Source organism: Erythrolamprus reginae, chromosome 3 (assembly GCF_031021105.1).
Source record: "Erythrolamprus reginae isolate rEryReg1 chromosome 3, rEryReg1.hap1, whole genome shotgun sequence".
NCBI lineage: Eukaryota > Metazoa > Chordata > Lepidosauria > Squamata > Dipsadidae > Erythrolamprus > Erythrolamprus reginae.
Genome location: NC_091952.1, coordinates 86,268,921 through 86,285,886, shown reverse-complemented (window position 1 = coordinate 86,285,886; position 16,966 = coordinate 86,268,921). Strand labels below are relative to the sequence as shown.

General features: G+C 41.0%; 1 protein-coding gene across 1 annotated transcript in view; it reads right to left on the bottom strand.

Annotated features, from left to right (window-relative positions):
• Positions 1-16,757, bottom strand: part of IL12RB2 (interleukin 12 receptor subunit beta 2) — a 42,993-nt gene extending 26,236 nt beyond the window's left edge. The window contains exons 1-5 of the mRNA XM_070746127.1: positions 16,686-16,757; positions 6,548-7,025; positions 5,984-6,023; positions 2,918-3,171; positions 1,151-1,265 (exon numbers count right to left, since the gene is read on the bottom strand). Coding sequence (XP_070602228.1) covers positions 1,151-1,265; positions 2,918-3,171; positions 5,984-6,023; positions 6,548-6,605 — 467 coding nt within the window. The 5' untranslated portion in view covers positions 6,606-7,025; positions 16,686-16,757. The remainder of the gene's footprint in view (positions 1-1,150; positions 1,266-2,917; positions 3,172-5,983; positions 6,024-6,547; positions 7,026-16,685) is intronic.
• Positions 16,758-16,966: the final 209 nt, after the last annotated feature.

Here is a 16,966-nt window from a genome sequence, read left to right as displayed (position 1 = left end):
AGCCCCTAGAGCTATTTAACTAAAGGGCAAAAAAGGGGAGGTGTGTTATCATAAGCCATGATATCTCTCTACAACTGGATACAATTACATTCTGCCATTAAAATCTTCTGATGGGAGCAGATGATTAGGGAAGGGGAGATAGAAAACTTTAATTCCTGGCCTTTCTACTCACAATATAAAGATAAATTGTGAGACAGCCACCAATTTTAAAGCCACAGAAGTTAAAGAGGAAGCAACAATATCAGCTGGATCTAGTTATTGAAGGACATCCAACCTAACTTCCAAACAATATATTAAAATGAAGGATGTTATTCCTTTTATAGAGTTAAATAAGGTTCAACTCATCATGGATAGACTATGCCATCTTCTCTTTTGCCTGAGACTGTGCAATACAGTGATCCCTCGATTATCGCGAGGGTTCCGTTCCAAGACCCCTCGCGATAATCGATTTTTCGCGATGTAGGGTTGCGGAAGTAAAAACACCATCTGCGCATGCGTGCCCTTTTTTCCATGGCCGCGCATGCGCAGATGGTGGAGTTTGCATGGGCGGCGGGGAAACCCCGATCTTCGTCTGCTCGCTGCTGCTGCGGCCGCCCAGCAGCTGATCTGCTCGGCAGCGCAGCAGCAGCGAGCAGACGAAGATCGGGGTTTCACTGCCGCCCACGCAAAGGGGAAAGCCCGGCTCCTCGCTGATGCCCCCGCTCGCCCCGCCCGCCCGCCGCCCGCCAGCAAGAGGGGGAGAGATAGAGAAAGAGAGAGAAGGAAAGAAAGACATGAGAGAGGGAGGAAGAGAGTGTGAGAGAGGAAGAAGCAAGATAGAGAAAGAGAGAGAGAAAGAAAGATGAGAAAGGAAGGAAGAGAGTGACGTCATCGGGTGGGAAAAATCGCGATATAGCGTTTCACGAAGATCGAGATCGCGAAAATCGAGGGATCACTGTATTTTGAATTACCCTAATAATGGCAGCAAATCCTCAAACGAGGCTGAGCAAAGGTACTTAAGCCTTAATGGTTGACAACCATGGCCAATATGTTGATCAAACCTAGCTCAAATTCCACTCATTTCATCCCAGGTGGTACCTAAGAAAATGGAAAGAAAGATGAAGCAGAATTGGCCAGATGTAAACTTAATTATAGGGGAGACAAAACTCACCATAGTGTATAGGTAGTAAACAGATAGGTATAATATCCTTTATCCCAAGAACAAATGGTGCGTCCATATTTTCCATACTGGGTACATGATACATTTTTTGGTTGATCTGGAGCAACTTTGAAAAGAAAAATGGTCAACAGCTGAGATGGGAGGAAATGACTCTCCCATTTTTTGACTCTCCCAAAAAAACAATCTTTGTTGTTTATAAGAAATATTGTGTAAGAGTCTGTTTGCATTTGAGCATTCCAGTGTATAGTGAATCTGTGCCTCAAAATCTCTTTGAGAAAAGGCCTGCCATGTTTACAATAATAATATATATACAGTGGTACCTCTACCTAAGAATGCCTCTACTTAAGAACTTTTCTAGATAAGAACTGGGTGTTCAAGATTTTTTTGCCTCTTCTTAAGAACCATTTTCCACTTAAGAACCCAAGCCTGGAAAAAATTCCCAGGAAATTTGAGAGCGGCACGAAGGCCCGACCAGTTTCCTGCCATTCCCCCTTTAATCCTGGCCATCTCGGATTTCTCTGGGCTGCCAGAGGAGCCTTTCGGTGACGCTTAAGGAGGCTTTGGCAGTCCAGAATGAATGAAGCATTTTCCTTTCTCTTGGCACTTGGATGGATATATGTTTATCCCAGGCATGTTTAAATTCAGTTACTGTGGATTTATCTACCACGTCTGCTGGAAGTTTGTTCCAAGGATCTACTACTCTTTCAGAAAATATTATTTTACTGAAAGAGTAGTAGATCCTTGGAACAAACTTCCAGCAGACGTGGTAGATAAATCCACAGTAACTGAATTTAAACATGCCTGGGATAAACATATATCCATCCTAAGATAAAATACAGAAAATAGTATAAGGGCAGACTAGATGGACCATAAGGTCTTTTTCTGCCGTCAGACTTCTATGTTTCTATGTTTCTATGGGGAATAAACCTCTGCAAGCACCCAGAGAAAAGAAATGCTCCCTTCACTCTGGGCAGCCGAGGAGTCACCACAGCGAAGGAAAAGTGCCCGCTACAAAGCGAGTGAACGAGAGGAGAGGGGAGCCCTTCAGCATGGGAAGGAAGAGGCAGCAGGTAGCAGCAGCCAGTGTATGGGAGGCAGCCTCGCGCCAGGTGTATTGAAGGCATGTGCTCCTCCTCGCCGCCTCAGAGTCCCTCTTTTTTTTTAAGCCTTAAATTTTTGAATTTTTTTGATTCCCCTCACCTCCTCACCTCACCTTCTTCCTCCAGCAGTGACTGTCCCCCTCCACTTCTTCCTCCTCCTCCTCCCACCCAAATTCTGAGGTTTTATTTCTTTCCTAATGGGTTTACACACATTATTCGCTTTTACATTGATTCCTATGGGAAAAGTTGCTTCTTCTTAAGAACTTTTCTACTTAAGAACCTGGTCGCGGAATGAATTAAGTTCTTAAGTAGAGGTACCACTGTATTTCACCAAGGAAGTGAGACCCTGTTAGAATATACAGTAGTTGAGGGAGAGGGGGAGAAAGGGGTGAAGATTGAGAAGATGAACAGACTTATTAATAATAATAATAGGACTTAAAATTGTACTAAATTAAGGATGGTTTGGAAATATGCTTAGAATATATGGAGAACTAGCATCTTCAGGCTGGTTTATCCCACCTAAAGACTCTTTTTTATTATGTCTTATTGACTACATGAAACCATATGTTCATAATAGAACAATGTTTTCAAAAGTAAACAAATTCCCTTTTCATTTTCTTCTCTATATAGTTAACAAAAGTTTTTAAAAGTTCCTTACTTCCAACAACAACATAAATTCCGCATATGTTCCGTGATCTCGGTGGTTCTTTGCAATTGCATTTAAATGTCTGCTTCCCAAAAGTATTCAATTGAATCTGGGTCCTGATTGAAGATTTCGTAGAGCTGCTGCTACTGATAATGGAGTCGTTTTGTAACAAAACCATGTCACAATTCCTATGGTTGTTTAGCCAGCAGGACAGATCCACCGTTGATTTTAATGACAGCTCTGTGCCATTTGCATGCATGTGACCCCTGGAAGGCAGGAAAGAACTCAAAAACTCAGATTTTTCCTCTTATTATTTTCCTCTTTTACAATTATTGTACTTATTGGTTTTGTTTTTGGGAGCCACCCAGAGTTGCAGCAATATAAAAGGGGAGCCATATAAACCTTTTAATAAACAAACATTAACTTCTTGCAACAGAAATAAACTGGGTTATGGACACCATATGTTTTGCCTTATGCTAGTAAAAATGCTTGTATAGATTTCCCCAACACGGCAAAACAAACAGCTCATAAACTGAAATTCTACAGAAGTAGCAAAAAAGAAAAAAAACTGCAACTCCATAGTCAATTATCTTGGGTTTCGTTACTACCCCATGGCTCCCATTTATGGTCTTAGCTCCCCAAAATGCTCACCTTTATTCTTATTCCAAACTTCTTGATTCTGGAGGCTACATTCAAAGCAGGGGTGGGTTCTAACTTACCTCCCTGCCGGTTCTCTTCCTCCCGCGCTGCATGGCTGTGTGCGTGTGAAGTGCACGCGTGCGTGTGCAGTGCCAAAAATATTTAAACATTCCACAGACACCCCAAAAAAGCAGAAAACAAGGGCGATGCATGCGTGGTGCCAGAAACTTGGCTTCTGTGCATGCTCAGAAGGAAAAATAAAATTCAAAAAAATTCAAGAATTCAAAAAAAAATTCAAATAAAGATGGCAGTGCCTACAGACGGGCACCGACCAAACTGGTTCTGTGATGTAATTGTGACACCACCAGTGGGTCCCTACTAGTTCGGGTGAACTGGTCCGAACCGGGAGTAACCCAACTCTGATACAAAGTCTATCATTAGTATAATGTTACTACAGTGATGGTGAACCTATGGTACGGGTGCCACAAGTGGCACGCGGAGCCATATCTGTTAGCACGTGAGCTGTTGCCCTAGCTCAGCTCCAACATGCATGTGTGTGCCGGCCAGCTGATTTTTGGCTCACATAGAGGCTCTGGGAGGGTGTTTTTGGCTTCCAGAGAGCCTCCGAAGGGATGGGGGAGGCCATTTTTACCCTCCCCGGCTCCAGGGAAGCCTTTGGATCCTGGGGAGGGCGAAACACAAGCCTACTGGGCCCACCAGAAGTTGGGAAACAATCCATTTCCTACCTCCAGAGGGCCTCCGGAGGGTGGGAGAAGCTGTTTTCGCCCTCCCCAGGCATTGAATTATGGGTGTGGGCACTCACAGATGTGCTATAGCATGCACCCACAATCTTTTGTCACCCGAAGAAGAAAAGGTTCCCCATCACTGCTATACACAGTCTTCTCCACTAAAAAGACATGTTGGATCCAGGGTCTTTTAAAGTGCAGGGTAAATTATTCTGGGGCCCCCAGTTGAACAGCTCCTCTTATCAAGTATAGTTTAGACTTTGAAATCCCACATCGATACTACCTCCATCTGTTTTCAGGGCTATGAACTTGAAGAGCATAATATTGTTATAAGCTGGAGATAAAAGGCAGCAGACGGAAGGAAGATCAGTCTACGGAGAGGGGTGGCATAAATCAAATCAAATCAAATCAAATCAAATCAAATCAAATCAAATCAAATCAAATCAATATTCTGCTCTTGATTTCTCTGAATCATTTAAAGGCCCTTGTTGGGTTGAGTGACCTGAATCGATTGGGGGTTACCACATTGAAATATATGGCACAAGGAACACCTGATTGAAGGAAACTGCTCCAAAGTTGAAGCCTACTCTTTTTTAACCTTCTGCAAAACCAAGTACCAATTTTCTCTCTATTTTTGTCTCGGCTTGTGAGCCGTAAAAATATTGTTGGACAAACCCAGGAATCTCCTCCCATTGCCCTCCCAGCTTCAAATTTCCTTCTAGCCAAGTTCACAGTGTTTACGCAGGCAGCGAAAGAAGACAAAATTGTGAATTTGCTTGCCCAGGAGCTGTAACTTCCTGGGTGTTCTCTTCTATAGCTGTTGAAGGGAAATCACATGTGCTTCTCTGAAATGGTTGTACAGGTGAATAAGTTACTACCGTGAGATAGTGGGTTGTGGGCACTGAGAGAGAAACCTGGGGAGACAGAGGAAGGAAGGGCTTTGCCAAATTCTATCTTTGCTTCCTCCCATTTTTAACTTAGAAATAGATTTGGAGTCAGTTGAACTTTTAGGGAAAGATTTTCATGTATGCAATTTGGACTTTCTTGATTGATATTCTCTCTATTGTATGTTGTGTTCCAAAAATAGCAGAACCGCTACTATTTCCTTTGTAGGCCACACCACAACTTTTACATGTCACGGAAGGCAGAGCCCATTGAATCCCTCTCTAGTGGGTTTGCTAGAATACCCAAGCACTGTTAGAAAGGAGATTGGATGAGCAAAAAAAAAAAAGTGTATTTTTGGGCCTATCCAGATTCTTTATTGGACACAACTAGAGTAAAAATCCTTGGAATGGAATAGTTTCAACTCTGAAAAACATGCAAGAAGCTTATTTCCCCAATAGCCCTTTGTCAACAAAAAAGTCTACATTTGCCTCAGTGGATGTTTACAACCAATTGTAGTACTATCATAAAAGAAATTCTGCAGGCTTATTTTTAATTAATCATTTCAGCCCACCTTAAAAGACAGAAGGATATGTTTATTAGATATTTTTTAAAGAATTGTTTCTATAGTTTCAAAAGGTTTTTATAATTTAACTGTGGCATATTTTTTGAATTGTAAGCTGCCCAGAGTCATTGATTGAGATGGACAACTCAAACATTGAATAAATGTAGCTGTAAACATTGAATAAATAAAATAAAAAGATTTTTGGGGAGATATTTTCTTCTCAATTAAAAAAAAATGCTACTCAACCATTTACTCTTGCATTCTTCTGATAGCAAAACGATTACTCCTAGAATAAAAAAAATACAAAAATGTTTCATAACAAATAATTTCAAAACCTAAGTAATTATAAAAGTAAAGAGTTAATTACAGGAGGAGATTATGGGATCTCTTACTTGCTTGACAGCATTGGCTGCAACGGAAACTCAAACTGAATAGAATCTAGACTTAGACCTCCCAGTCAAGAAATGAGAGTCCAGATACTCTTCGCATAAACATAATTCTTTCTCTAAATTTGCTGTTCAGACTTTCTAGTAACTCTACTGCTGATTGTACACTGTCTCCCTGAAATCTACATCATCCATTGTTTGTATCCCCAAACTCTAATCCCAGGCAATTCTTTATTTAAAGTAATGAGGACATGGCCAATACCTCTAAAATTTGACTGAAATTATTTGTTCATCTATCACCCTCCCCACTTGGCAGAATACTTAATACTAGGATAGGAATATATTTCCTCCTCTGGCTCTTCTAAATTATTGCCCTTACTGACGATACCACTAAAAAAGTCCCAGATTTCCAGAACTCACTCACCTGCTTCCAAGAATACGAAAAAAAACATTTTTAAAGGTAAGCTTCCTAGGTTGATCATCTTGATATCTTCTGCTGAATTTTTACTCCTTAAAAAAAAACACCAACTAATAATCAGTACGTATAATCAGCAAATAATCCTTTAAGGAGGAAGACACTTTTGTATTTTTGGCATAGGACTGTAAAGTTGGAGTTCACCAGAAACAATCATACTGCATAGGAATAATGAAGTCTGGACATTCTTCTAAAAGCAGATGCTTCTGTCAAGAAACCAAATGGTTTGGAGCCAAGGTTTGTCTTTTCTTTCAGAGTCTTGACTTTCTCAGGCTGTATTCTCTTCACTGCTTCTCTACTCACCCACCTCTCGATTCAGGAACAATACTTCATGGTTTATGTGGCATGTCATGAAACGTATTTCTTTGGTTTCTTTTTCTTTTTCTTCAATGATGAGCAATATTTCCCAAGTCTTGTTTCATGAAGACTGAAATGAAACAGAGAGGAGAATGTGATGAAAAGCCTTATCGGGTTTACTAGATTTATTTTGAAAGAATAAGAGGGAAGGAATCGTAAATAGGAGTTGTAACCAGACAGAAAAAAAATGGTGTTTCTAATATTCAATCCTGTGATCAAACCCTAGTGCAGGGGTCACGATAGCAATATATATATGTCACATGTTTTTTTGCTGAATTTGAAAATTAAGGGAGACTAGGATAGATCTATTTCGGCCTTATTTTGGCCTCATCAGCTAGCCATACCCACTGGGACTTGAACCTGCAACCTTTGCCTTGTAAGGCAGAGAATTATCCTCTAAGCTACAGTATCCAATCCCTTCAGCTCTGCACCAGGGAAGGATCACCCTGGTGTATTGAAGGAACATCACAGCTCCTTATTTGCCTCTCGGCCCAACCCAGGGCCACTTACATATTATATTTGTAGATATTCATGGGTACAGGTATAAAGGTCTTGGCATATTTGGGTTTCTTCCCATGTAGGATTCAGAGATTTCTGGCGACGTTTCGACGAGGTCCCACTCGTCCTCTTCAGGCTGGTGCTTTAGTCCTTGTGCTTATGTGTTCACCCTAGCACAAGGACCAAAGCACCAGCCTGAAGATGACGAGTGGGACCTCGTTGAAACATCACCAGAAATCTCTGAATCCTACACGGGAAGAAACCCAAATATGCCAAGACCTTCATATATATATACACACATAACACACACACACATACACACAAATATTTGTTTTTTTCTGTTGAATCACCCTGGTATACCCAAATATGGGAGGGATATACAACAACAACAACAACAACAACAACAACAATAATAATTTATTAGATTTGTATGCCGCCCCTCTCAGTAGACTTGGGCTGGCTCACAACAACAATATATATAAATTAAAGTTATATATATAACTGATATGGCTTAACTGATAAAAATGAGTAGAGCCTGTGGCCTAGTGATTAAAACCTTTAACCCGTTCCCGTGTTCACCCTAGAACAAGGACAGAAGCACCAGCCTGAAGATGACGAGTGGGACCTCGTCGAAACGTCGCCAGAAATTTCTGAATTCTACACGGGAAGAAGCCCGAATATACCAAGACCGTCATATATATATTTATTTTATTTGTCATACAAATATAGTATTGTATTGTAGTAAGTTTAACACAATATAAGTATAAAGTAGAGATAGAAAAGATAAAAAGACATTAGGACAGGGACGGTAGGCACGAAGGTGCACTTATGTACGCTCCTTACAGACCTTTTAGAAAAGGGGAGAGGTCTATTGTAGATAATGCAAGGTTGAAGAGTCCGGTAGTGAAGTCCAGGCATTGACCACTCTATTGCTGAAATTGTATTTTCTGCAGTCTAGTTTGGAGCAATTTACATTTAGTTTGTATCTATTGCATGCTCTTGTGTTGCTGTTGTTAAAGGTGAAGAATTCACTAACAGGGAGTACATTGTGATGCATGATTTTATGAACAACAGTTAAATCAGTTTGGAGGCAGTGAAGTCTGGAGGAGTAAGGTAATTTGTTGCGTGAGGAGGAGTAGAGGACTCTTTGTATGAAGTATTTCTGGACTACTTCAATTGTATTAATGTCTGTTATGCAGTGTGGATTTCATACAGGTGAGCTGTATTCAAGAATTGGTCTGACAAACATTTTGTATGCTCTGGTTAGTAGATCGGTGTTTCTAGAGAAGAAGCTGCGTAGAATTAAGATTGTGACTCTTAGTGATTTTTTGGTAATGCTGTTGCAGTGGGCTCTGGCAGTTAAGTCATTGGAAATGAGTACTCCAAGGTCTTTGACTGAATGAGGGTCTTCTGCGAGTTCAGTTTGTCCAAGTGTGCATTTAGTATTCAGATTCTTTTTACCAATGTGTAGGACAGAGCATTTGTTGGATGAGATTTGCAGTTGCCAGTTGTTAGACCATTCAGCTACATGGTCAAGGCCCTTTTGAAGGGTAGAAGTATTATCGGAGGTATTAAATAGCTTAACATCATCAGCAAAGAGAACGCAATTGCTTGTAATATTGTCACAGAGTATAAAGTATAGAGTATAAAGAGAGTAGGTCCTAGGACAGTGCCTTGGGGAACGCCACTGTTTACTGGAGCAGGATTAGATATGGAACAGGATTAGATATGACATACAGTATGTGTGTGTATGTTACATACACACACATACTGTAATACAGTATTCCCTCGACCTTCGCAGGGGATGTGTTCCAAGACTGCCTGCGAAAGTCGAAATTCCACGAAGTAGAGATGTGGAAGTAAATACACTATTTTTGGCTATGAACAGTGTCACAAGTCTTCCCTTAACACTTTAAACCCCTAAATTGCAATTTCCCATTCCCATAGCAACCATTTAGATTATTACTCACCATGTTTATTTATTAAAGTTTATTAAAAAAAATATTTATTAAAGGCGGACAAAAGTTTGGCGATGACATATGATGTGGAAAAACCGTGGTATGGGGAAAAAACCACAAAGTATTTTTTAATTAATATTTTTGAAAAACCGTGGTATAGACTTTTTGTGAAATTTGAACCCGTGAAAATCGAGGGAACACTGTATATCAAACACATATACACAAGTTTCAAGTTTTATTGGATTTATATGCCGCCCCTCTCCAAAAACTCGGGGCAGCTAACAGCAATCATAGACAGTATACAATAATAATCCAATACTAAAAGCACATTAAAACCCCTTAATATACAAAACCAAACATACATACAAACATACCATGCATACCATTGTAACGGCCTAGGGGGAGAAGAAATCTTAATTCCCCCATGCCTGGCGGCAGAAGTGGGTTTTAAGTAGCTTCCGAAAGGCAAGAGGGTGGGGGCAATTCTAATTTCTGGGGGGAGTTGGTTCCAGAAGGCCGGGGCCACCACAGAGAAGGCTCTTCCCCTGGGTCCCGCCAAGCGACATTGTTTAGTTGATGGGACCCAGAGAAGACCCACTCTGTGGGACCTAACCGGTCGCTGGGATTCGTGCGGCAGAAGGCGGTCCCTGAGGTAATCTGGTCCGGTGCCATGAAGGGCTTTATAGGTCATAACCAACACTTTGAATTGTGACCGGAAACTGATCGGCAACCAATGCAGACTGCAGAGTGTTGGTGTGACTTGGGCATATTTAGAGAAGCCCATGATTGCTCTCGCAGCTGCATTCTGCACAATCTGAAGTTTCCGAACACTTTTCAAGGGTAGCCCCATGCAGAGAGCGTTACAGTAGTCGAGCCTTGAGGTGATGAGGGCATGAGTGACTGTGAGCAGTGACTCCCGGTCCAAATAGGGCCGCAACTGATGCACCAGGCGAACCTGGGCGAACGCCCCCCTCACCACAGCTGAAAGATGTTTCTCTAATGTGAGTTGTGGATTGAGGAGGACGCCCAAGTTGCGAACCCTCTCTGAGGGGGTCAATGACTCTCCCCCCAGGGTAATGGATGGACAGATGGAATTGTCCTTGGGAGGCAAGACCCACAGCCACTCCGTCTTGTGTGGAAACTGAAATCTTTTAGAGGGAAAAGTAACAATTAAAAAAATATACAATAGCAGGCAATAACTCAAACTGCATTCAAAATTGGACAGCTTTGTGGAAGGACCTTTGCTTGGGTATCATCTTTCACTTGGATTATGGAAAACCTGGACAAGACTGAGAATAGAGATGTCGCGATTTAAGAAGAATTGAAGATATGGAAAATATTACAGGAGATGGACTCTGAATGTGGGGGTTTACAATTCTGAACATTTATTGATATGCCATAATCTGGATGGACCATGTACAGTGGATGATTTGTTCCTGGTGAATGATAAAGTTATTCAGACCAGGGGTGAAATCCAGCAGGTTCTGACAGGTTTTGGAGAACCAGTAGCAGAAATTTTGAGTATTTTGGAGAACTGGCAAGTACCACCTCTGGCTAGTCCCATATTGAGGGGTGTGTGTGTGTGTAGATTTTGCAGTATCCTTCCCTCAGGAATGGGGATTTTGCATTAACCTTCCCCTACCACGCTCACGAAGTGGTAACAAAAAAAATCGGATTTCACCACTGATTCAGACTGCTACTTTCTGGGCCTCCAATGCAATGTTTTAAATTCCTTCTCAAAATGGGTGAACAGTGCAGTCAGGTGGTAGGGAAAGCAAGTAGGATGCTTGGCTGCATAGCTAGTGGTATAACAAGCAGGAAGAAGGAGATTATGATCCCGCTATATAGAGTGCTGGTGAGACCACATTTGGAATACTGTGTTCAGTTCTGGAGACCTCACCTACAAAAAGATATTGACAAAATTGAACGGGTCCAAAGACGGGCTACAAGAATGGTGGAAGGTCTTAAGCATAAAACGTATGAAGAAAGACTTAATGAACTCAATCTGTATAGTCTGGAGGACAGAAGGAAAAGGGGGGACATGATCGAAACATTTAAATATGTTAAAGGGTTAAATAAGGTCCAGGAGGGAAGTGTTTTTAATAGGAAAGTGAACACAAGAACAAGGGGACACAATCTGAAGTTAGTTGGGGGAAAGATCAAAAGCAACATGAGAAAATATTATTTTACTGAAAGAGTAGTAGATCCTTGGAACAAACTTCCAGCAGATGTGGTTAGTATTGAATTTAAACATGCTTGGGATAAACATATATCCATCCTAAGATAAAATACAGAAAATAGTATAAGGGCAAACTAGATGGACCATGAGGTCTTTTTTCCCCGTCAGTCTTCTATGTTTCTATGTTTCTGTGCTGAAACAAAATGCACAGAAATGTTGGTGCATGAAGTATAAACAAGTTAGTCAATGTGGAAAACATGCTGCATAACATTAAAATAAGTACAAGATAGATATCTATATTGTCTAGGTGGATCATTCCTTTTAAGTGGCAAAGTATGTTCTCCGTGAAACCATTTCCTTTATCATATTTTGGAAGGAGTAAGTGACTATCTCATGAACATCCGAGTTCCTCAGATCATTTCCCAGTATGACAAAACAGAACATCAAAAGGCTATTTCGGTTTCTTTATGTCAAAGGAATAGACTGGATGAGTGATCAGTGCAGGCCATTAAGAAGAAAACTGATCTTTTTACAAAAAATATTTTTCATGTGGTATCAAAGTTAACAGAGAGGAATTAGCTACCTATGAGAGCATGAAGATGTGCACGCACACACACACACACAAACACCAATGTTGGAGGATTTCTTGTATGCTTATAAGTCAGAACAAACTTGACATGATAAGCCATGAAGATTCACCTTTATGTAATATGAGCACCATTGTTTCTTCTTAAGCAATTGTCTAAACCAGTGTTTATTGTTGTCATGTAACAGATTCCATTTAGGTTTACCCTGTTGGTTTTAGTATTCATAGATTCATAAATTCTATGATTCTTTCATGTCGCTCCAGCTAATTTGTACTATCTGATCTTCTAGCAGTTGTACAAGGACATTTGGAATTATACTTTCATAGTTTGTTGAAAATATTAAATTTACCTAGGGAAGCAATCCTAAATATCTCTCCCCCCCCCCCCATTTTCTTTTTTTAAAAAATTACAGTAATCTCTCGCTACTTCACGATTCAGCTTTTGCGGATTCGCTATTTCACGGGTTTTTTCAATGGGTTTTTTCAATGGGAAAAGAACGCCGGGGCAGTGATGGAGGAACGCCGGGACATGGGGGGGGGACTGCAGCGGCAGCCTCCTTCAGCCTGCGCGGTAACTGAGAGAAGCTGGTCTTTCTCAGTGGTCACCAGCAGTGCGTTGTTAACAATATAGGGAGGGTTTAAAGTCCAAATACTCATTAAATACATAAAAAAAAATCTTTCCTCTACTTCGCGGAAATTCGTTTTTCACGGGTGGTCTTGGAACGCATCCCCTGCGAAAAACGAGGGATTATGTAGTTTTCCTATTCATCATAGGTAGTGATGGGTAAACCGAACCTGCACAATTCAGGTCCATACCAAATTTTGAGGTGTTCAGTATGCTGAACACAAACCCGAATTTTTTTCAAACTTCGGGCAAATTTTGGGATCGTGTTCAGCGTTCGGATCTTTGACGTCACCAGCAGGTTGCTAAGGATGCCAAGGTGATCACTTCCTGGATTCCATGGAATCCAGGAAGTGATCACCTTGGCGCCCTTAGCAACCTGCTGGTGATGTCAAAGCTCCGCCCCCAGAATCTCTTCGTGGGAGGGATTCCCCGTTCAGGTTCAAGTTCGGGTTCGGTTCGGGTTCGGCCAAATTTTGTGTAAAGTTCGTCCAAACTTGCCGAACCCGAACACTGTTGGGTTCGCACATCACTAATCGTAGGTTTGAAAGGGGGCATTTATAATTATTAGCCTGGTGCAGAAATTAAAATTAAAGCATGCAAGATAGTGTTGAAACAAAAAAATTGGAAAGGACCTGGAGGACGATGAATTCCAACCTTCCTGCTCAAGGCAGAGTCCACGATCCACTGCATCAATAATGGCTAACCTTTTCCAGATCGAGTGCCCAAAGTTTATGTGCCTGCGAGCCTGAACCTCAAAAGTCAATGTGTGCGTGGCCCCATATATGCACCTTCCTCTGCATGTGCCCCCCCAATGCATGCACAGCAGAGATCCAATGACCAGCTGGCCGACAGGAGATGCACTCGCATGCATAGCACACCTGAATGGGGCAACAGCTCACGTGCCCATGGAAAGTGAGTGTGTGCCACCTATGGCAGGCTTGTCATAGGTTTGCCATCACAACACTATATCAATCTAACAGGTGACTAGACAGTTTGTCTTGAAGACTTTCAGTGAAAGAGAACTGATGATATCATGTCAGCTCATATAGTCAGGAAATTCCTCCTGGTATTTAGTGATGTAATGATAAGTGTCCTGTAATAGGAATGGCTTTGAGAGATCGGGAACAGTGAGATAAAGGAGGAGACAGGTGAGCTCGCAACTGCATAATGGGCAGAGAAAGAAACTTAGAAAGAGATCTATCTTATTAGACTGTAAAAAGAGATGGTGGGTGCTTTGTACTTTCAGACTTGCAAAATTCTGTTCATGTAGCCTTACACTAAAATAGAATTAACTTATTTGATTTGTTTCCCCATCCGATTTACCCGGGAAAGCTGACCACTCGCAGATGGTTTTAATCTATTTGTCCTAGTCCTCTGACACATCATAGAACCATTTGCTCACTCTCCTGTGTGACAGCTTTTCAGAAATTTGGAGGCTATCATCTCTTCCATAGGATAAGTATACAGTGTTCCCTCAATTTTTGCGGTTCGAACTTCGCAAAATGTCTACCACGGTTTTTCAAAAATATTAATTAAAAAAAATACTTCGTGGGTTTTTTCCCTATACCACGGTTTTTCCTGTCGATGACATCATATGTCATCGCCCAACTTTCGTCTGCTTTTAATAAATATTTTTTTTAATAAACTTTAATAAATAAACATGGTGAATAATAATCTAAATGGTTGCTAAAGGAATGGAAAATTGCAATTTAGGGGTTTAAAATGTTAAGGGAAGGCTTGTGATGCTGTTCATAGCCAAAAATAGTGGATTTATTTCTGAATCTCTACTTCGCAGAAATTCAACTTCTGCGGGCGGTCTCGGAACGCATCCACCGCGAAAATCGAGGGAACACTGTATAATCATTTTTATAACGGTTTAATTTTCAGACTTTCTATCCTATTGTTAGCTATTCTTCAATGTGCTTCATTTTGTCATTTATCTTTTAGAACTGTGATGTCCAAAATTGGAGAGGGTATTCCAAATTGGTCCCCAACTCCAGGGAAGAGTGGAATTGAACAATTTCTCCTCGTGATCTGGACTCTACATCCCTCTATATCCCTCAAGATAGCATTTACCTGTATCCCATTGCTAGCTTATACTGTATTTAATTTGACACCAGATTCCTTTCAGATGTACTATTGCCAACATAGATGTTATGTCCTAAAAAAATTGGGAAGTTTTCACTCCAGTCCGACAGGGAAGTAAAGTAAGAAAATTCTGATTGGTTTCTTGCTGGATTGTCTCCTCATTTAAACCCCCTGCTTTTTATATGTTGTGCTGGAAGATACTCCCGGTAACCTAATAAAGAGATGAATTCACTCCACCAGTCTCCTGTCTCTTCAGTATCCTTGTCTCTTTCGTTTTTTCCCCAAAACCCAGAGGCACCACTGTACATACTATATATCCTTGTTTATTTCCATCCCATTCATTTAAGTCCTTTTTGCTGAAACCTGTCCAGGTATTTTCAAACCTTTTTTTTAATTGCTTCTAATTAGTTCCTTTAGCTTTGAATCACCTGAAACTTGATAAGCATTACATCAGATGCCTAACCCAAGCCACTGATTTAAAAGCAATACTGGTAGATCTCTCCAAGCCGAAGCCTAAATCCAAATTCTTTGCTTTTTGTGCAACAATGAGTCCATCTCACAGGAAGCTCAAACTGCCCAAGGAGCTGCTGATACAGTTCTACAGAGGAATTATTGAGTCTGTCATCTGCACCTCTATAACTGTCCGGTTCGGTTCTGCAACCCAACAAGACCGACACAGACTCCAGAGGATAATCAGAACTGCAGAAAAAACAATTGCTGCCAACCTGCCTTCCATTGAGGACCTGTATACTGCACGAGTCAAAAAGAGGGTGGGGGGAATATTTACTGACCCCTCACATCCTGGACACAAATTGCTTCAATTCCCACCCTCAAAACAATGCTATAGAGCATTTTATACTGAGACGAGACACAAGAACAGTCCCCCCCCCCCGAAATCCTGTGACTCTGCTAAATAAATAATTCCCCCACCACTGTCAAACTATTCACTAAGGCTGCATTACTATTACTATTAGTCTTGTCATCGTTCCTATCACCCATCTCCTCCCACTTAGGACTGTATGACCGCAACTTGTTGCTTGAATCCTTACAATTTATATTAATATTGATTGCTTATTTGTACCCTATGACAATCATGAAGCGTTGTAACATGATTCTTGACAAATGTATCTTTTCTTTATGAACACTTAGACCATATACAGTATACCAATGACAAATTAGCCCATATTTATATATTTTTTTAATTATTTCATTTAAAGGAATAAGGTGAAATCTTACTGCAAAAGTTTTGTTAGCGTCCACAAACGCTAAATCTATCAAGAAAGGAGTTACTATGGAAGAGCTTTTGCCCTTTCTAACTAGGGACCCCTTCACCAGTTTTTATGTAAGGGGGCTTCTGCCTTTTGCCTTTTTATAAACAGAAGGGCAGCTTTTAGTAACACTTTCTCTAAAATGATAATTGCTAACAAAGCCTGGTTAATATAAAGAGACAGAGACTGGATAATATTTTGCTCCTTAAAAAATAAACCTTAGAAGATTGTCCATTTGTTTTTCTTTTTTCTCATTTAAACAGGGGTTCTTTCACCTTTGTTTATTTTTTATTTTTTAATGCTACTGCTGTTATTACTATGGCCATACACTCTGTCGATCTGATCCCCCAGAAATGGAACCGAAGTGAAGTAGATGGGATCGCTCTGCTTTGCAAAAGATTCCAAGGCAGGAAGCAAGGAGTTTTACCCGACGGCAAAAACCCACCGTCCCGTCTTTTCCCCAAATCCTGAGCGAGCCGAAAAAACAAAATCTCCCCCTTCCCTATTCAGCTACGTAAGGCAACTCACCCGCAGAAGGCACCCAAGGCAGCCGGCGCGTAGCTCATCACTCTGTCGGCATCTTCTGTGCTGCTTCGTAGAAAGAGAGAGAGAAAGAGAGAAAGGAAAAAAGGAAGGGGGGCGGGAGAGAAAGGAAGCAGCGCTCCGCCCCCACCATTCTTCTTGCGGACGCCTAAAGAACTAAATTTAGTACTGATTTAATCTGATCAATGGCCAGGAAATTCAGAAACCAATGGATATAGATAAAACACAAAAGATAAAAGGCGTACATAAGTGCACCAGAGTGCCTA